Raw genomic sequence first — 21,970 nt, forward strand, 5'->3', positions numbered from 1 at the left:
TGTATGTGAAAGCTTGAGCACCCCAATGATGGCCATGATTTCCTTTATAAATCGTTGGTTGTTTGGATCAGCATTTCTGTTAAATATATCATATAGCAGACAAACAGTGATATTTGAGAAGTGAAATGAAGTTTATAGGATTTACAGAAAGTGTGCAATAATTCTCTAAACAAAATTAGGCAGTTGCATAAATTTGGGCACCCCAACAGAAAAAATACATCAATATTTAGTAAAGCCTCCTTTTGCAGGAATAACAGCCGCTAAAATGCTTCCTATAGCTTCCAATGAGAGTCTGGATACTGGTTGAAGGTATTTTGGATCATTCTTCTTTACAAAACATCTCCAGTTCACATCAGGTTCACTCACACCACAGATTTCAATAATACTCAGGTCTGGGGACTGAGATGACCATTCCAGAATGTTGTACTTGTTCCTCTGCATGAATGCCTTAGCAGATTTTGAGCAGTGTTTAGGGTCGTTGTCTTGTTGAAAGATCCAGCCCTGGTGCAACTTCAACTGTGTCACTGATTCATGAACATTGTTCTTAAGAATCTGCTGATATTGACTGGAATCCATGTGACCCTCAACTTTAACAAGATTCCCAGTACCTGCACTGGCCACACAGCATGATGGAACCACCTCCAAATTTTACTGTAGGCAGCAAGTGTTTTTTTTTTTTTTTTTTTTTTGGAATGCTGTGTTCTTTTCAGCCATGCATACCGCACCTTTTTATGTCCAAATAACTCAATTTTAGTGTCATCAGTCCACAGCGCCTTATTCCAAAATGAAGCTGGCTTGTCCAAATGTGCTTTAGCTAGCCAAGTCTCACGGTTTTTTTTTCGTGCTCCCATGACGAAATGAGTCAAATTTTCGTGACAGGGTTTTTTTAAACTCACTATTCCTAATCCTAACCCTACTCCTACCCCCAACCCTGACCTTAACCATAACCTAATCTTACTTTTCCCCCACCCTAACCATAACCACTCGACGCCTCCCCCCCGCTTCACTTTTAATTTCGTGCAGCCATCACGGAATGAATTAGAATAAATTCTGGGTCTTTTGGTGAAGTTTAGGGCTAGCGGTCGGCGATCACCTTAGTATTTCTCTGTTTTTCTTGTTGTTTAATGCTGGCAAATTATACAGTATTTTTGTCTTTCTGATGCCTGATTCTGTTTTTTCTCACTGTTTAAGGTGCAGCTCCATCCAGAGATGGGAGTTGTATTCATGTTGGCGATCCTCCTGTCCTGTGCGCCAATAGCATTTCTTGTATATTCGTCCGTGAATTGTTCTGTGAATTGTTCTGTAATTTATGTTTGTAGCATGGCCCAAGCAAAGGGTCAATGAGCTTACCAAACCAATTTAGTGTTCCAATAATTAGTGTTAAATGTATTCAAATCAATAAAATGACAAGGGTGCCCAAAGTTATGCACCTGCCCAATTTTGTTTGAATAATTATTGCACACTTTCTGTAAATCCTAGAAACTTTAACTTTAAATTTCACTTCTCAAATATCAATGTGGTTGTCTGCTATATGATATATTTAACTGAAATTTCTGATCCAGACAACCAATGATTCATAAAGGAAAATCATGAAAATTGTCACGGGTGCCCAAACGTTTACATACAACTGTGTATGCAAGGGGGGGGGGGGGGGGGGGGGTGTAACTTCTTATCCAAAGCTGTATAGATTTGTGCCTCAGAGACCTATGGTGTTATTTAAGGACAGCTATTCTCTCTCAGGGCTTAGGCTTAGTGGTTAGCACTGTTGCCTCACAGCGAGGAGGTAGTGGGTTCAATTCCTGTCTGTGGCTGTGGCTTTTCTGTGTGGAGTTTGCATGTTCTCCACGTGTTTGTGTGGGTTTACTCTGGGTGCTCCGGTTTCCTCCCACATCCAAAGACATGCGGGTTAGGTGGATTGGAATCTTTAAATTGTCCATAGGTGTGCATGCATGTGGGTGTGACTGTGTTTGTTTGTCTGTTTGTGGCCCTGTGACAGACTGGCATCCTGTCCTAGGTGGCTCTATGACTGCTGGAATAGGCTGCAGCCCCCCCGCGACCCTTAATTGGACTACACGGTTGAAGATGTGTCTGTGTGTATGTGTGTGTGTGTGTGGTTGTGTCTATTCTCTCTCATGTTAAGGTCACACAGGAGAACAACTCAAACATTTGAGAGTGACGCTGCCCCAGTGACTCCGCGCCTTCTGGCGACTTACTGTTAATCTTTACCATGCACATAACTGATTCTGTCTACAGATAGGATTGCTGGCACAGTCACAGACATGGTTTTTGGCATGAAGAATGGAATAAAGAAAAAGTGAAGTGATTTTGAGAATAGTTTGGATCCTGAACCAGATTCAATCATTTTTACACTTGAAGGATTCTCACTGAGTGATTATTTACACCAAGGTCTCATTGTCCACTTTGACTTATTGTCAGCCCTAAACCAAATTCACAACCTTTGTCCACTCTAAATCAGTTAAAAAATATAAATGTGCCCATCCCATCTGGATCATTATCTGAGTCTTGACCAAAGTGCACATATGGCTAGGCCATCATAGGATCCTGTACATGTACTTCGATCCTGATTGCTGACCTTGAACTTAGATGTTGATTGATGAGATATGGCCCTGATCTTTGATTCTGATCACTCATGTTTGATCCTGATACTGGATTCTGAACACTAAGATTTAATCATGATCACAGGGCTTTCATTGTCTTGAGTGATAAATACTGATCCTGATTCCTGAGTGCTTTGATCCTGTATTAATCATTAAAGGAATTGGGATCAATTGGTCATCCAACTGAATTTTGATTCCGATTGATTGGTGCTTTTCCAGTGCATGGTACCTACTCAGCTTACCTCAGCCTGACTCTACCCACCTTTTTTCAGTTGGCTATTTGCCAAACCTGGTAGCTCATATTGGTTACCTGGTCCTGTTTTTGGTATCACCTCCATCACAGTTCTAAGCAAACTGAAGCATTACAACAAAGTGATGCTTCAGATTACGGATTAGTCAGACAGAATCGTCATTATCACCATGTCAGTATCATGCAAGACCCCACCCCCCCATTTTTAAAATATCGTTAGGCAAGTAGTACCATCTGTACTGTACTATAATTCAAAAGCTATTCACTTGTTAATGTGTTTTGTATTGAAGATGATGACATGACAGTTTCAGTTGCTATGACAAGTTACTGGTGCTACAATCAACAGTGGAATAGGAAGCACCTGCTACCAAAAGCAAGCAGAGTCAAGTTGAGTTGAGGTAGTACCATCCGGTGGAAAAGCGCCTTGTGAAAAGATCAAAGGCAAGAGCATGACTAAAGAAACTAGGGTCCGTGTTGAAAGCTTGATCCAGATATGATGGATTATTACTAAATGGATTATTTCCTGACCCAAGCCCAGCCTCTTCACCAAATTAATTGAAATCCATTAAGACATCCTGTGTCATAGATGAAGTGATTCTTTCCCATTAAGAGAACAGGCCTTTTTTTTTTTTTTTTTACATGTTTGTGTAATCTCAGATGAAATAAGATTTCTTTTTTCAAGGCCGGTGTCGCAGACTGAACGGTTCATCCCTAAAAATCTGTCCGCCTTTTGTATCTGTGCGTGCATCATTTTGGACCACAGCAGCACATCTGAGAAGTCTCTTCACCCAAAGCAATCAAATGGATTAATGGGATTATTAACCATCAGATGATAAAGGTAAAACCTCTTAAATCATTCTAAAGTCAGTTTTAAGCAGAAACAAGGCTGTTTTAAGCAGAAACTCTGCGAAATTCCGTGATGCTTTGAAATGTCCAACGTGCAGTGAATGCATCAGCTAGCAGCTCATTTAGCCACGGCACTCTAATCGCTTCCGCCGCCTTTTATGGTGAAATAATGCTGAATTTATTTGGAAATGATTGTTGTACAAAAGCTTCAGATATCTGAGATAGATGGCTGGTGTACAGTTTGAAGCAGGAACAAGGTGTTAATCCGTGAACTGCGTCATCAGGGGAGACCGATTTTTAGGGGGACCATTCAGTCTGTGACACCGGATATCCGTGTTGTTCAGTCGTCCTACAGAATCCAGCAAATGTGGACTATGACTGTCAAAATTGTCAGTGTAACAAAGAAGCAATTGTTCGATTTTCAAAATTTTGACATCGACGGTATCTCCAGCGATAAACTTGATTGTGAGATTAAGAGAAGAGAGCAAGGGATGCCACTGCAGATCACATGAATTGTCTGCATCTACTGGGCAGAAATGTGCTTGAATAGTTCCAATAATTGGTGGTCAAATTCAGAGTGAAATTTAAAGGAAGCTTTTGTCTACCCCAATAGAGGCTTTGCACAGTCACTTGGTAGCTGTGTCTAGAAACACTATCAATGGTGAGTACTACACAAATGCCGTGGTCAGGTTTTGCTCTGTTGTTGGATGCTCTGCCACACCGGGAGAGACAAAAACCTACATTTTGTTTGTTTGTTTTTATGTACATACCAGTCAAAATTTTGGACCAGTATTGTCCAAACTTTTGACTGGTAGTGTACCTTTCACAATCAAACATCAGTGAGCTCAAACTCTGGAATTATCATAGCAGAGGTGAGATTTACAGCCCATAAACCTATGTGACCCCATAAAACCTCTATTTATGCATCTCTATCAGATCATTTACATTGCCAAGTCAGCATATTACAACCCCTGGCAAAAATTATGGAATCACCGGCCTCGGAGGATGTTCATTCTGTTGTTTAATTTTGTAGAAAAAAAGCAGATCACAGACATGACACAAAACTAAAGTCATTTCAAATGGCAACTTTCTGGCTTTAAGAAACACTATAAGAAATCAAGAAAAAAAGATTGTGGCAGTCAGTAACGGTTACTTTTTTAGACCAAGCAGAGGAAAAAAATATGGACTCACTCAATTCTGAGGAATAAATTATGGAATCACCCTGTAAATCCCCCATCCCCAAAACTAACACCTGCATCAAATCACATCTGCTCGTTGACATTAACCCTATGTCATGAAATTGACCCTATGTGTCTTTTTGCAAGGAATGTTTTCACAGTTTTTGCTCTATGGCAAGATGCATTATCTTCTTGAAAAATGATTTCATCATCCTTAAACATCAGAAAAGTGTCCAAAATATCAACGTAAACTTGTGCATTTATTGATGATGTAATGACAGCCATCTCCCCAGTGCCTTTACATGACATGCAGCCCCATATGTGGAAATTTACATGTTGTCTTCAGGCAGTCATCTTTATAAATCTCATTGGAACGGCACCAAGCAAAAGTTCCAGCATCATCACCTTGCCCAATGCAGATTCGAGATTCATCACTGAATATGACTTTCATCCAGTCATCCACAATCCACGATTGCTTTTCTTTAGCCCATTGTAACCTTGTTTTTTCCTGTTTAGGTGTTAATGATGGCTTTCGTTTAGCTTTTCTGTATGTAAATCCCATTTCCTTTAGGCGGTTTCTTACAGTTCGGTCACAGATGTTGACTCCAGTTTCCTCCCATTCGTTCCTCATTTGTTTTGTTGTGCATTTTCAATTTTTGAGACATATTGCTTTAAGTTTTCTGTCTTGACGCTTTGATGTCTTCCTTGGTCTACCAGTATGTTTGCCTTTAACAACCTTCCCATGTTGTTTGTATTTGGTCCAGAGTTTAGACACAGCTGACTGCGAACAACCAACATCTTTTGCAACATTGCGTGATGATTTACCCTCTTTTAAGAGTTTGATTATCCTCTCCTTTGTTTCAACTGACATCTCTCGTGTTGGAGCCATGATTCATGTCAGTCCACTTGGTGCAACAGCTCTCCAAGGTGTGATCACTCCTTTTTAGATGCAGACTAACAAGCAGATGTGATTTGATGCAGGTGTTAGTTTTGGGGATGAAAATTTACAGGGTGATTCCATAATTTATTCCTCAGAATTGAGTGAGTCCATATTTTTTTCCTCTGCTTGGTCTAAAAAAGTAACCGTTACTGACTGCCACAATCTTTTTTTCTTGATTTCTTATAGTGTTTCTTAAAGCCAGAAAGTTGCCATTTGAAATGACTTTAGTTTTGTGTCATGTCTGTGATCTGCTTTTTTTCTACAAAATTAAACAACTGAATGAACATCCTCCGAGGCCGGTGATTCCATAATTTTTGCCAGGGGTTGTATATGTCTAAATAGCTCTCACCTTTAATAAATAGGGACTTTTATGATTTATAGCAGCTGTGCCATAATATGTCATTTGTTTGTTTGACTCCACTGGAAAATAAAAGTTTATCATTAAATCAACATCCCTCATTGGAATCATGCAATGGCACCTGACAACAAGCATGTAAAGTGTAAAATATGAGTGGAAAACAATGTGTTCAAAGTAACATAATGACAGTTTCCCATGGTTGGGCTACAAACTTGTGGTTGCACCCGTGCAGGTTTCATAAGCTGTGGTGAATGCCTTACAAAACAGGAAGTGAGCAACAGAAATTGTCCAAAGATCATTTCTGCACCTCCTTGTCAGATGAGAACAAGTACTGTCTTTTTCCCACGTGTGTTTTGACTGCAGATCATGGAACATGGGAGTGGCGGATATGCACTTGTTAACCAGTCACAACACACTAACTCCTCCGTGGTCTCCGAGTACAGTGATGTTACGCTCGTGCTGCTGGGGGCAACTATGGTTCTTCTGGTTCTGGCCATAGTGTTTGGTGAGTGGTTTCAAACCAAAATATTCAACACTCTCTTCTATAATCTCACGTTAATACAATGCTGAGTGTGTATTTAATGCTGTGCAGGTAACATGCTGGTGATTACTGCCATCCTGAGGTTCCAGCGGCTGCAGACGGTCACCAACCTTTTCGTTGCCTCACTGGCTGCTGCTGACTTAATCATGGGAATGTTTGTTGTCCCCTTTGGCTCCAGTTACATCCTGCTGGGAGACTGGAAGTATGGAAACTTCATGTGCGCCTTTTGGACGGCAGCTGACGTGTTGTGCGTGACTGCTAGTATAGAAACGCTGTGTGTGATTGCTCTGGACCGTTACCTCGCCATTACCTCACCTCTGCGATACCCAACACTGCTCACCAGGTATGACAGAGACTTTTGGTTCTACAAACTACTTTTAGGTCCTAGCTAGGCCTCTCGCTACTGTAAAGAAATGCATCTTATTAAGCAACATTTCTCAATAATGTTGACATTTTCACGTACTGAGTACAATGTTGAGAAATGTTAGTTTATCAGAATGCAACAAATGGAGAACCACGCCCTACGTTTTCTGGGTCAGGCTCAAAACTTCTCAGTCGCCCCTCATATTTTTAAAATAACATTGGCTACAAGCATACATTGGTGGTTAACAGCTAATTTCTGAAGCTAACTTTTTTGTTAGTGCATTAGATTCTCAGCTAACTTTGAAAACCATTAGCAAGCCAATTAGCTTCCACTAAATTTAGTTCCACTCACTTTAACTCAGCTAACATGTTTTTAAATAAAGTTTAATGGACCAAAATGTTTGAAAATCCTCAAAATCATATGTTTGCTCCTGATGCAACGAATACTCTCATTCCTGAAGCTATCTTTTTTGTTAGTGCATTAGATTCTTAGCTAATTTTGAAAACCATTAGCAAACCAATTAGTTTCCAATAAATTTATAGTAGAGAAGCTTGAATCTTCGACTGGACTGGGTTGCTTGACGCAAGGATGTTTTGCTTCTAATCGCAGAAGCTTCCTCAGCTAACGTTTTTAAATTAATTTTAATAGTCCAAAATGTTTGAAAATCCTAAAATCATATGTTTGCTCCTGATGCAACGAATACTCTCATTCCTGAAGCTAACTTTTTTGTTAATGCATTAGATTCTTAGCTAACTTTAAAAACCAGTAGTGAACCAACTATCTTCCACTAAATTTAGTAACTTTAACTCAGCCAACATGTTTTTAAATAAAGTTTAATGGTCCAAAATGTTTGAAAATCCTAAAATCATATGTTTGCTTCCGATGGAACGTATACTCTCATTCCTGAAGCTATCTTTTTTGTTAGTGCATTAGATTCTAACTTTGAAAACCATTAGCGAACCAATTAGCTTCCACTAATTTGTAATATAGTTAACAGATCTGGCAACTTGCTTCTGACGGATTGTTTGTTGCTGTGATGCTACTCTGAACTTCACACGGTTGTATACGCTTCTTTTATTTCTGTTTAGCACTCTTCTGGTATATTAATTGTATCTACTCTGAACGTTATTTAACAACAGTCCTGTTGTGAATCGCTAGCAGTTAGCATTCGCTAGCGGTTAGCTTTTGCTAGCTAGGTCGACTCGTCCCCTCCACCCGTCGTTACTTTTATAGCTGTTTCTTTTTTATCCGTTTAATACTTCTGTTGGTTTTTCAGTCAAACTGCTGTGAATTTTAAGTAAATCTTAGGAGCGGCTAGCATTTTTGCTAGCGGTTATCTTGCGTTAGCTATTTTGGACCCGTCATCATTTTTTCATTTCATTTTTTTATACTTCTGTTAGTGTTGGGAAGGTGTCGTAGCACGGACCCACAACAGGGGGCGCAAATGAACGGACAATGAGTAAGCCAAAAGGTAACAATTTAATGTTGTGATAATACACAACGAAACGTGTCGTAATTTTCACAGTCAATAAACACCAGGTGATGTGTGGGCAGGCTCGAAGATAGAAGACGCCCGACGAGAGAGAAGCCGCGTCCCACACGGCTTCCACCACCAACGGTCTGAAGAACACCGGAGCCGCCAAGTCCCGAGTCCCCAGGTGGCCTCTGTCTTCGACTGTCGACCCTGGTACTGCTGGCAGAAAGCAGAAATATGATGTGTGAGTGTGAGTCCGCACACTCAGTAATTTACAGTCCAGACACCGTTAGGAGGGAGCACCTCCACCTCCAAATCACACACACTCGTGCAGCTCCTGTTTGTCCCTCTTCTGGGTCTTCACAGGAATGCGACTGCACACAGAACAATGTTAGACAACGTATTAGTCAGCAGAGAAATTACCTTGGTACTGGTAGTCGATTTCTTGGCGGGGAGGTGGAGTTGCAGTCCGGCTTTTATGGTGGTGATGATAAACGAGTGACAGCTGGAGCAGAGGATGAGTGACAGCTGTCACTTCCTCTGGGTCTGGCGCCCTCTCGTGCTTGGAGCCCGCACTCCAAGCAGGGCGCCCTCTGGTGGTGGTGGGCCAGCAGTACCTCCTCTTCAGCGGCCCACACAACAGGACCCCCCCCTCAACGGGCGCCTCCTGGCGTCCGACCAGGCTTGTCCGGATGTCTTGCGTAGAACTCGGCCAGGAGGGCCGGGTCCAGGATGAAGCTCCTCTTCACCCAGGAGCGTTCTTCAGGTCCATACCCCTCCCAGTCCACCAGATATTGGAAACCCTGGCCCTTACGACGGACGTCCAGGAGCCTGCGGACTGTCCAGGCAGGCTCCCCGTCAATGAGCCGGGCAGGAGGCGGCGTAGGTCCCGGAGTACAGAGGGGCGAGGTGTGGTGTGGTTTGAGACGGGAAACATGAAAGACAGGGTGAATCCGCAGTGAAGCCGGGAGTTGAAGCTTCACTGCGGCCGGGTTGATGATCTTGAGGATCTTAAAGGGTCCAATGAATCTGTCTTTCAACTTTGGGGAGTCGACACACAAAGGGATGTCCTTGGTCGAGAGCCACACCTCCTGCCCGGGCTGGTATGTGGGGGCCGGGGAACGTCGGCGGTCCGCATGGGTCTTGGCCCTCGTCCGGGCCTTTAACAGGGCAGAGCGGGCGGTCCGCCACACCCGGCGGCACCTCCTGAGGTGGGCCTGGACCGAGGGCACACCGACCTCTCCCTCCACCAGCGGGAACAATGGGGGCTGGAACCCCAAACATGCCTCAAAAGGGGAGAGGCCGGTAGCAGACGAGACTTGGCTGTTATGGGCATACTCGATCCAGGCCAGATGGTGACTCCAGGCCGCCGGGTGCGCTGAGGTGACGCAGCGAAGGGCCTGTTCCAACTCCTGGTTAGCCCGCTCTGCCTGGCCGTTGGTCTGGGGGTGGTACCCGGACGAGAGACTCACGGTGGCCCCCAGTTCCTTACAGAAACTCTTCCACACCTGCGAAGAGAACTGGGGACCACGATCTGATACAATGTCCGATGGTATCCCATGCAGCTGCATGACGTGGTGGACCAGAAGGTCTGCCGTCTCCTGGGCTGTCAGGAGCTTCGGGAGGGCTACGAAGTGGGCCTCCTTGGAGAACCGGTCCACTATCGTGAGAATAACGGTGTTGCCCTGGGACGGCGGGAGGCCCGTGATGAAGTCCAGGCCGATGTGAGACCAGGGGCGATGAGGCACTGGCAGGGGCTGGAGGAGTCCCGTCGTCCTCCGATGGTCTGCCTTGCCCCTGGTGCAGATGGTACAGGCCTGGACGTAGTCCCGGACGTCGGTTTCCAGGGACGCCCACCAGAAGCGCTGCTGGACTACTGCCACGGTCCTACGCACTCCGGGATGACAGGAGAGCTTGGACCCGTGACAGAAGTCCAATACGGCAGCTCTTGCCTCTGGTGGGACATACAGTCTGTTCTTGGGGCCAGTCCCCGGGTCCGGGCTCCTTGTCAGGGCCTCCCGGACGGTCTTCTCCACGTCCCAGGTGAGGGTGGCCACGACAGTGGACTCGGGGATGATGGTCTCGGTGGGGTTCGACAGCCCCGCTTTGGCTTCTTCTTCGTGCACCCGGGACAATGCATCTGGTTTTTGGTTCTTGGTCCCGGGGCGATACGTGATCTGGAAGTCAAAGTGCCCGAAGAACAGAGACCAGCGGGCTTGCCTGGGGTTCAGCCGCTTGGCGGTCCGGATGTACTCCAGGTTCCGATGGTCTGTGAAAACCGTGAAGGGCAACGATGCCCCCTCCAGCAGGTGTCTCCACTCTTCAAGAGCCTCCTTCACTGCAAGAAGTTCCCGATTGCCGACGTCATAGTTCCGTTCAGCTGGGGTCAACCTGCGGGAATAAAAGCCACAAGGATGGAGGACTTTATCAGCCTCCACGCTCTGGGACAGCACGGCTCCTATCCCTGAGTCAGAGGCGTCCACTTCTACTATGTACTGGCGATCAGGATCAGGCTGCACCAGAACTGGTGCAGTCGAGAACCGGCGTTTCAACTCCTGGAACGCGGCTTCGCACCGATCCGACCAGGCGAAGGGGACCTTGGTGGAGGTCAGGGCAGTCAGGGGGCTAACTACCTGACTGTAACCTTTAATGAACCTCCTGTAGAAATTTGCAAAGCCTAGGAACTGCTGTAGTTTCCTGCGGCTTGTTGGTTGGGGCCAATCTCTCAACGCCGCAACCTTAGCCGGATCAGGGGCGACGGAGTTGGAGGAGATGATGAACCCCAGGAAGGACAAAGAAGTGCGGTGGAACTCGCACTTCTTGCCCTTCACAAACAGCCGGTTCTCCAACAACCGCTGTAGGACCTGACGTACATGCTGGACAGGACATGGGTCTCAGGGTCCGGGGAAAAGATGAGTATATCGTCCAGATATACGAAGACGAACTGATGCAGGAAGTCCCGCAAGACGTCATTTACCAAAGCTTGGAACGTCGCGGGGGCGTTAGTGAGGCCGAACGGCATGACCAGGTACTCAAAATGACCTAACGGGGTGTTGAATGCCGTCTTCCATTCGTCTTCCTTCCGGATCCGAACCAGGTGGTACGCGTTTCTAAGATCCAATTTTGTGAAAATTTGGGCTCCATGCAGGGGCGTGAACACTGAATCCAACAGAGGTAACGGGTATCGGTTGCGAACCGTGATCTCGTTCAGCCCTCTGTAATCAATGCATGGACAGGGTGCGCCGTCTTTCTTGCCCACAAAAAAGAAACCAGCACCCATCAGGGAGGTGGAGTTTCGGATCAGCCCGGCAGCTAAGGAGTCCCGGATGTAGGTCTCCATTGATTCGCGTTCCGGACGTGAGAGGTTGTACAACCTACTGGACGGGTACTCAGCGCCCGGGACCAAATCGATGGCACAATCATACGGTCGGTGCGGGGGAAGAGTGAGTGCCAGATCTTTGCTGAAAACGTCAGCAAGATCGTGGTACTCCTTTGGCACCGCCGATAGATTGGGGGAACTTTGACCTCCTTATTAACCGTAGTGCCGGGAGGAACCGAGGATCCTAAGCACTCCCGGTGGCAGGTTTCGCTCCACTGCGTCACAACCCCAGACGGCCAATCAATCCGGGGATTGTGCTTCACCATCCATGGAAAGCCCAAAATCACTCGGGAGGTAGAAGGTGTTACATGGAACACTATCTCCTCCCTGTGATTCCCAGACACAACCAAAGTCACTGGTTGTGTCTGATGTGTGATTAATGGAAGCAGGGTGCCATCTAGTGCTCTCACCTGCAATGGTGCCGGCAGAGCCACCAGAGGGAGCCCTACTTCCTTTACCTATCTGCTGTCCAGCAGATTCCCTTCAGACCCCGTGTCTATCAGTGCTGGGGCATGAAGGGTTAAATCCCCACAAAGGATTGTTACTGGGATTCGTGCAGATTTGCGGGGTTTTCCCGCGTGCGTGTTATGACCCACCCTTAGCCCAGTTTCTAAGGACGGGCGTCGTAGTTTGACCGTTTTAGGGCAGTCCTTCTGCATGTGCTCGCAAGAGCCGCAGACAAAACACTCCCCGCGGGCCAGCCTCCTTTGTCTGATTTTTGATTTTAATTTGGCCCTGCTCGTGTCCTTAGCCTCCTCAGCAGGGGGAGCCGTAGCCACACGGAGCTCTCTGGCAGTGAAGCGTGGGGACGACGCCACCTTGTCGGAACCGGAAGGGGGAGGGACGTCTCGTGCCCGGTCACGCCCCCCGGCCTGCTCCCGACGATGCTCATTTAAACGGTTGTCTAAGCGTATAACCAAATCGATCAGCCCGTCGAATTCCCGCGGTTCCTCCTTGGCCAGTAGGTGCTCCTTAAGGACCGGGGACAGTCCATTTACAAAGGCGGCGCGGAGCGCAACGTTATTCCAGCCGGACCTCGCTGCCGCGATGCGGAAGTCGACTGCATACTCGGCTGCGCTACGGCGCCCCTGTCTCATCGACAGCAGCACGTTCGAAGCGGTCTCGCCTCTGTTGGGATGATCAAACACTTGTTTGAATTCCCGTACGAACTCAGTATAAGACGTTAGGAGCCGTGAATTCTGCTCCCAAAGCGCCGTAGCCCATGCGCGTGCCTCTCCTCGAAGCAAATTAATAACATAAGCCACCCGGCTAGTGTCTGATGCGTACATGACGGGGCGCTGTGAAAAGACGAGCGAACACTGCATGAGGAAGTCCGCGCACGTCTCGACACAGCCCCCGTACGGTTCCGGAGGGCTTATGTATGCTTCAGGGGACGGTGGGGGGGTTCGTTGAACGACCAGTGGAACGTCTGATACAGGCCCAGGACCAGCCAGAGGAGTGGCTGCAGCAGCGCCCTGATCGCGCGCTTCCACCCTGGCGGTGAGAGCCTCCACCCTCCGATTAAGGAGGACACTCTGCTCGGTCACTAATTCCAACCGGGCCTTGAAGGCGGTTAAGATCTGCTGCAGCTCACTCAACCCGCCTCCCGCTGACGCCTGCGCTCCTGGCTCTTCCATTGGCCGTTCAAGCTTGAGTTGACGCCCCTCGGAGTCCATGACGATGGCCGAGAAATCCTGTTGGGAAGGTGTCGTAGCACGGACCCACAACAGGGGGCGCAAATGAACGGACAATGAGTAAGCCAAAAGGTAACAATTTAATGTTGTGATAATACACAACGAAACGTGTTGTAATTTTCACAGTCAATAAACACCAGGTGATGTGTGGGCAGGCTCGAAGATAGAAGACGCCCGACGAGAGAGAAGCCGCGTCCCACACGGCTTCCACCACCAACGGTCTGAAGAACACCGGAGCCGCCAAGTCCCGAGTCCCCAGGTGGCCTCTGTCTTCGACTGTCGACCCTGGTACTGCTGGCAGAAAGCAGAAATATGATGTGTGAGTGTGAGTCCGCACACTCAGTAATTTACAGTCCAGACACCGTTAGGAGGGAGCACCTCCACCTCCAAATCACACACACTCGTGCAGCTCCTGTTTGTCCCTCTTCTGGGTCTTCACAGGAATGCGACTGCACACAGAACAATGTTAGACAACGTATTAGTCAGCAGAGAAATTTCCTTGGTACTGGTAGTCGATTTCTTGGCGGGGAGGTGGAGTTGCAGTCCGGCTTTTATGGTGGTGATGATAAACGAGTGACAGCTGGAGCAGAGGATGAGTGACAGCTGTCACTTCATCTGGGTCTGGCGCCCTCTCGTGCTTGGAGCCCGCACTCCAAGCAGGGTGCCCTCTGGTGGTGGTGGGCCAGCAGTACCTCCTCTTCAGCGGCCCACACAACAGTTAGTTAATTAACTGTTTAGTGTAACTTGTGAATTTTAGCTTAGCAGTTTACTCTTGTGTTAATTTTAGGAGTGTTTTTTTTTCTCGCTAGCTAGGTTAGCTCCTCCCCTCCCCCCACCATTATTTTTATAGCTGCTGCTTTTTTACCTGTTTAATACTTCTATTAGTTTTTCAGTGTAACTGCTGTGAACTTTAATTCATTTATTTGCGTCTGTGTGAGCCTTAGGAGTGGTTAGCTTATCCATTATTGGTTAGCTCGTGTTTGCTTGGCTACATTCTTGAATTTCTTAGTGCACAAAGTACACTACAAATCCTACTTTACACCCTCCATAAATCCTGCGTGATGTTGGAAGATAGGGTGGCTCTCTTAGAGAGCCATGTCCATAAGTTAGAACAGCTTCTTAATTCAGTGGAGTTAGATGTTATGGGCACTCCAGATGAGGTTAGTGTTGGGCCGGCTAGCGAGCCCATTAGCATCAGCTTAGACTCGCCAGTGCGAACTGTGAATCGGTTCTCCCCCTTGGATTTGCCTGATGTGAATTCTCTGAGCCCACAAGTGACTTCCACTCCTGTCTCCAGGCCGAAACACCAGACTTTAGTGATAGGGAATTCTATCACCCTCAAAGTCAGGTTACAGACGCCGGCTAACGTTAAATGTATTCCTGGGGCCAGAGCTCCCGACATTGCATCTCATCTTAGGGTGCTGACGCTGAGGAAGGGAAGACAGACGAAGGAACATGACATGAGATATAGTCACATAGTTATTCACGTTGGCACCAATGAGATCAGGATGAAACACTCAGAGGTCACAAAAATGGACATAGAGAGGACTTGTGACCTTGCCAGAAAGATGTGTCGGCATTGATTAATAGTCTCTGGTCCCCTCCACTCCCGGGGTACTGATGAGGCGTTTAGCAGGCTGACATCATTAAATAGGTGGCTGGCGCAGTTTTGTAGACAGCAAGGCTTGAGCTTTATTGATAACTGGCCTTCGTTCTGGGGCCGCCGTGGCTTGCTGATGCCGGATGGCCTCCACCCAACTGGGGAAGGCCCGCCATCTTGTCTGCGAACATAGATAGAGCTCTACAGGGAGGGTAACATTAGGAATCTACAGCAGGCCACGGAGCAGGTGATTAGAGACCCTGCAAGGCTTATGACAAATGTGGCTGTGGAATCCATTAGCGGGGAATTTAGTGCAGAAAATCCACTATGGTGATAGTGCAGTTTATTTGCCAGGGAGGGAATTTCAACAAGTTGAGACTGTGGCCTGCTTCCATAGTCACGTCCATTAAAATCATAGAGGGATATGCTTTCCAAACTTAATACCCATTATTATATTGGATGATGTTGAAATTGAGGATGGCCCAGTGGTTGTTCCAGCAATAGCAAAGATTTCGTGTCTGCTACCTACAACGCGATTGGAATGTCTCAAACCTAAACCTACTTCTAGGCATCTTATATATGCTACTCTGGAACCACCCCTAAACCCAAACAGTTCAACTGTCAACCTCACTGAGGTCCTTAGACTGGGTCTCATTAACATAAGGTCACTGTCCTCAAAATCTTTGTTGATCAATGATCTAATTATTGATCATCACTTAGATATGATTGGGCTATGTGAAACCTGGCTTAAATGTACAGCTGTCCTCCCCTTAAATGAGGCCTGTCCACCAATACATTTAGTCGCATCCCTCGTGATGCGAAGCAAGGCGGGGGTGTTGCTCTTATTTATAAATCTAGGTTTAGCTTATTAGCTGTTGGGGGTTACAAATATAACTCGTTTGAGCATCTGTTTCTCTGCTCTGCTCAGGATATTAGACATTGCCAAGGTCAGAAGAATAAAAATCAGTCATATTACTTTGTCACTGTATATAGGCCTCCTGGCCCATATTCTGAGTTCTTAGATTAATTTGGTGCATTCATCTCTAACTTGTCAACTGGTGTAGATAACATTCTGATCATTGGTGACTTTAACATTCATATAAATAAGTCTTCTGATCCCCTCTGCAAATCATTTATGTAAATTGTAGATGGCTTATAGGGGTGTCGGAAAAAATCGATTCACGTCTGAATCGCGATTCTTATTTATTACGATTCTGAATCAATCCAAAATGTCCAAGCATTGATTTTTAAAAAGCATTTTATTAAACATTTGGTGGTCAAATTAAACATTCCCTTGCTTACTTGCTGCGTGTACTGTTTGTCAGGCAACGGCTTCCGTACTACAGCATCTCCACGAGGGGCGGGGGGGGGGGGGGAGGGTCCGGCGTGCTCCAAACAGTGAGCTGAAGCTTAGCATGGCGGATGAAGAGCTAATTCAGCCAGCACCGTCTTTGCTGAAGGCAAATGTTTGGGCGCATTTTGGATTTTATTATTTGCTGCATAAGAAGGAGCTTGACATGACTTATGCAGTGTGCAAAATCTGCAAAATGAAAGTTAAGTACTTCGGAAACACTTCAAATCCACAAGCCCACATGCTACGTCATCACCCGGAGCTAAAAGGAGCGGAGCAGCGGTCTCTGCCGACTACTGACCAGCGCTTCGCTAAACTGCCAGTCAACTCTGAACGAGCAAAGCAGATAAGTAAATTTACATCTTTAGAATCACTTGATTAACCTTGTAAAGCTGCATTTTCTTAAACATAAACATTTTTTTAAGTAATATAACTATTTCTCAGAGCTCTTTGAATCGAAAATCGATTCTGAATCAAATCGTCACCTCAAGAATCGGAATCGAATTGAATCGTGAGTTGTTGTACGATTCACATCCCTAATGCATTAGGATTTTGGCAATGCATTCGGGATTTGACGCACAATAGTGGAAATACCCTGGATCTGGTTCTCGCACATGGTATTGCTGTCACGAATATTGACATCATGCCTCTTACATCAGTGGTGTCTGATCACTCACTTATTATGTTTACAGTTTCGCTGCCGTGCTTAGTGGAACAACAACCTTATATATCATTACGGTGATGCATCAACTCCTCAACTAAGACTGAACTCGAAGCTAATCTGCCTGATGTCTTAGCTTCACATTTGACAAATACCCAGTCAGTAGACAGACTTGTGGATAGTTTAAACTCAGTGCTCAAAACTACACTCGACATGATTGCACCACCTGTGTTAAAACCGCGCTCCCCCAAATCACAGTCACCTTGGTTCAGTGATTATCTACGTGACCTCAAGCACAAAGCAGGAGGTCTAGAACGGAAATGGCGTCGTTCAAAATTAGAAGTATTTCACCTTGCATGGCGTGATGCTATCTTAGACTATAAGCATGCATTATTGGCTACAAAGCGGACCTACTACTCTGATTTGATCAACAAAAACAAGCATAACTCAAAGTTCTTGTTCGACATGGTGGCAACACTTATGCATGGACAACCACCTGTAGTTCGCTGTCCTTTTACAGCACAAGATTTCCTGGATTACTTTGGAAAGAAAATAGAAGACTCAGGTTAAACATAACCCGGCATGCCTTAATCCAGCCACTACACCCTGCTATTGAGGTGGGCGCCACTACTGAGGTATTACCTAGATTTACAGAATTTGATAGTATCTCACTAGGCATGCTGACAAAACTCATAATGCCAACAAAAAGCACAACCTGTTTATTTGATCCTATACCAACAAAACTGTTTAAAGACCTGTGGCCCACTCTTGGGCCAACTGTGCTGGAAATTATTAATCTTTCTTTAACTTTTGGATCTGTTCCTAAATGTTTGAAATCTGCAGTGATTAACCCATTACTTAAGAAACCTAATGTTGACCCGAGTGTATTGAAGAACTATCGGCCGATATCAAATCTATCATTTTTCTCTAAAATTCTGGAAAAAGTGGTGTCACGGCAGCTCGTAGACTAGCTTACTGAGAATAATCTCTTTGAGCCACTGCAGACTGCTTTTAGAAAATATCATTCCACAGAGACGGCTCTCACTAAAGTGGTGAATGATCTTCTGCTTACAATGGATTCGGACACCACTACGGTTCTGTTGCTGTTAGCTCTCAGTGCTGCATTTGATACAGTGGATCATAATATTCTACTTGATAGGCTGGAAAATCATTTTGGGATTACTGGGAGTGCCCTTGCATGGCTGACGTCATACTTGACCAGTCATTCTCACTGTGTTTTGTACAGTAACACTACCTCTAACCTTAGTGACATGAAATTTGGGGTTCCACAGGGGTCTGTCTTAGGCCCCCTGCTTTTCTCCCTTTATATAGCACCCCTTGGGCACATATTGTGGCATTTTGGGATTACCTTTCACTGCTATGCAGATGGTACTCAGTTATACATGCCAATAACTGCTGGTAATCTCGTTCATATAAAATCCTTAGAAGATTGCCTTGCAGCAGTGAGAAGCTGGATGTCTAGAAACTTCCTACTTTTAAACTCTGATAAGACTGAAATGATGGTTCTTGGTCCAGTGAGACATCAGCATCAATTTGACCAGTTAATGCTCAGCCTCTGCTCGTGTGTCATACATCACACTGACAAAGTGAGGAACCTTGGGGTAATTTTTGATCCTTCATTGTCCTTTGGTCTCCACATTAGAAATATTACTAGGACTGCTTTCTTCCACTTGCGAAATATAGCGAAGATTTGTCCCATCCTGTCTATGGCTGATGCTGAGACCCTGATCCATGCATTTATCTCTTCTACGTTGGACTACTGCAATGTTCTATTTTCTGGTTTACTGCAATCTAGCATTAGGGGTCTCCAATTGGTTCAGAATGCTGCAGCCATACGTTTGACACAAAGCAGAAAGTACAACCACATTACACCCATTTTGGTATCCCTTCACTGGCTTCCTGTCCCAGTGAGATCATATTTTAAGGTTCTGCTACTAACCTATAAAATTATTCATGGACTGACACCTCCCTACCTTGCTGACCTAATTAAACCTTACTGTAATGATCTCCCTGCGTCAATAAAACAGTCAGATTCTGTGGAGATTTTCAAGTCCAGTCTTAAGACGCACTTATTTTCCCTTTCATATGGCTAGCATACTGGTAGTTTTGTTTTACACTTTTTACTCTTTTAATTCATTTATTAGTAATTGGAGCGGGCTGTGGCCTCAACTTTCCTAAATTCTGGGTCTTTTAGTGAAGTTTAGGGCTAGCGGCCGGCGATCACCTTAGTATTTCTCTGTTTTTCTTGTTGTTTAATGCTGGCAAATTATACAGTATTTTTTGTCTTTCTGATGCCTGATTCTGTTTTTTTTCTCTCTGTTTAAGGTGCAGCTCCATCCAGAGATGGGAGTTGTATTTGTGTTGGCGACCTTCCTGTCCTGTGCGCCAACAGCATTTCTTGTATATTCATCCGTGAATTGTTCTGTGAATTGTTCTGTAATTTATGTTTGTAGCATGGCCCAAGCAGAGGGTCACCCCTTTGAGTCTGGTCTGCTTGAGGTTTCTTCTTCAGAGGGAGTTTTTCCTTACCACTGTTGCTCTGGGGGTTGGTAAGGTTAGACCTTACCTGTGTGAAGCACTTTGAGGCAACTCTGTTGTGATATGGCACTATATAAATGAAAATAAATTGAAATTGAAATTGAGAAGCTTGAATCTTCGACTGGACTGGGTTGCTTGATGCAAGGACGCTTCGCTTCTAATCGCAGAAGCTTCCTCAGCTAACATGTTTTAAAATAAAGTTTAATAGTCCAAAATGTTTGTAAATCTTAAAATCATATGTTTGCTCCTGATGGAACGTCAGCTAACTTTGAAAATCATTAGTGAACCAATTATCTTCCACTAAATTTAGTTCCACGAACTTTAACTCAGTTAACATGTTTTTCAATTAAGTTTTAATGGTCCAAAATGTTTGTAAATCCTAAAATCATATGTTTGCTTCTGATGGAACGTATACTCTCATTCCTGAAGCTATCTTTTTGTTAGTGCATTAGATTCTCAGCTAACTTAGAAAATCATTAGCGAACCAATTAGCTTCCACTAAATTTAGTTCCACTAACTTTAACTCAACTAACATGTTTTTAAATAAAGTTTAATGGTCCAAAATGGTTGTAAATCCTAAAATCATACATTTGCTCCTGACGGAACTTATTCCCGAGGTCGGCGCTACGTCACTTCGGTGAAATAGCCAATCAAAAGGCAAAAATTCGTACTTCTGTGACTGTCCGCTCAGTGAAAATACTCTCGGGCTGTATGCTGTTCTGTTGAAATCAGTCAGTTTGCTTTCGTCTCTATCAGCCATCTGATACCTATCATTGCCTGGAGCAGTGAGATTTATGCACCAAGCTGACCTGAAATGAACCATTGTACATCAAATTGACTTTATTAATGAGTATGACCCTTTTGAAAAGTGACCAAATTACATGTATTTGTATTGAGTTTGGCGATGTATTCACTGACAAAGCCCGCCCCTAGAGGTTAGAGGTTAAATGCCCGGATGACCAACCTTGAGAATACTCTAATTCCTGAAGCTAACTTTTTTGTTAGTGCATTAGATTCTCACCTAGCTTTGAAAATCATTAGCGAACCAATTAGCTACCACTAAATTTAGTTCCACTAACTTTAACTCAGCTAACATGTTTTTAAATAAAGTTTAATGGTCCAAAATGTTTGAAAATCCTAAAATAATATGTTTGCTTCTGATGGAACGTCTAGGTACAGTTCGACATCCGGGTCCCTGATGCGCGCGCACATAGCAACGCACATAGTAACCAGCGAGCTGCTGAAAACAAACCGCTGTCACGCTTATTTCCTACTTGACGTCCATCGCGCTCGTAGCGTTGTGCCACGGCTTTTTCTACTTAATATACACCAGTTTTCACACAGAATGCCACGATCGTGTGTTGCAGTTGGCTGTACCAACCACGATAAGGTAAATGATCAAAAAGTGCGTTTTTTTTCGAGTTTCCAAAGCGCCACATTCTGCTTCTCTCCTCATTCTGCTCGGCTCGCAGGAATGCATTCTGTCTTCAGCTGTGAGTTCTCTGCTCTCAGGCGTTCCAACTCTTCTTTTTAGGACACCTGTTCCATGTTAACGTAATCATATGATGTTGGACAAGGCGAGTCCTGATGGTCACTCAGGTCAGCTGGAGGCAGGAACTCTCTGGGTGAGGTTACTGCTGTAGCAGGTTCACCAAGAGAGGCAGCTGCAGGAGGTGAGCTGAAATGAAGCTTTGACTTTGCCCTCATTCGCCTGGAGCGTAGCTGGTCGAGACGCTTCACATTTCTGCTTTGGCTGTGGCTGTAGCGTTCAGCGGCCTTTGAAGCACTATTACTGCAGCACACGATCGTGGCATTTGTTGTGAAAACTGGTGTATATTAAGTAGAAAAAAATGTGGCAGAACGATGCGAGCGTGATGGACATCAAGTAGGAAATGAGCGCGACAGCGGATTGTTTTCAGCAGCTCGCTGGTTACTATGCGTGTTGCTATGTGCGCGCACATCAGGGACCTGGATGTCCGACCGTACCTACGCCATTTGGCATGACCAAATTGGCTGGCCTTTGCGAATAAACAGCAGTAAAGATGACTATATCAACAATGGTTGTAAATGCGTTTGCAGTTTGTTTTCAGCAAAGACCCAAAATGGCGGCCGTAACTATGCGGAAGTGAAATAGGCCCGACCATACCTATACTCTCA

At 45.3% G+C, this 21,970-nt stretch overlaps 1 protein-coding gene across 1 annotated transcript in view; it reads left to right on the plus strand.

The window, feature by feature from the left end:
* The window catches only part of LOC117517179 (beta-2 adrenergic receptor-like), a 44,562-nt gene that overhangs the window by 12,861 nt on the left and 9,731 nt on the right, over positions 1–21,970 (plus strand). Inside the window, 2 exon segments of the mRNA XM_034178108.1 lie at positions 6,554–6,695; positions 6,783–7,074. Of these exon segments, the coding sequence (XP_034033999.1) occupies positions 6,557–6,695; positions 6,783–7,074 (431 nt within the window). The 5' untranslated portion in view covers positions 6,554–6,556.

The sequence above is a fragment of the Thalassophryne amazonica genome, chromosome 9 (genome assembly GCF_902500255.1).
Source record: "Thalassophryne amazonica chromosome 9, fThaAma1.1, whole genome shotgun sequence".
NCBI lineage: Eukaryota > Metazoa > Chordata > Actinopteri > Batrachoidiformes > Batrachoididae > Thalassophryne > Thalassophryne amazonica.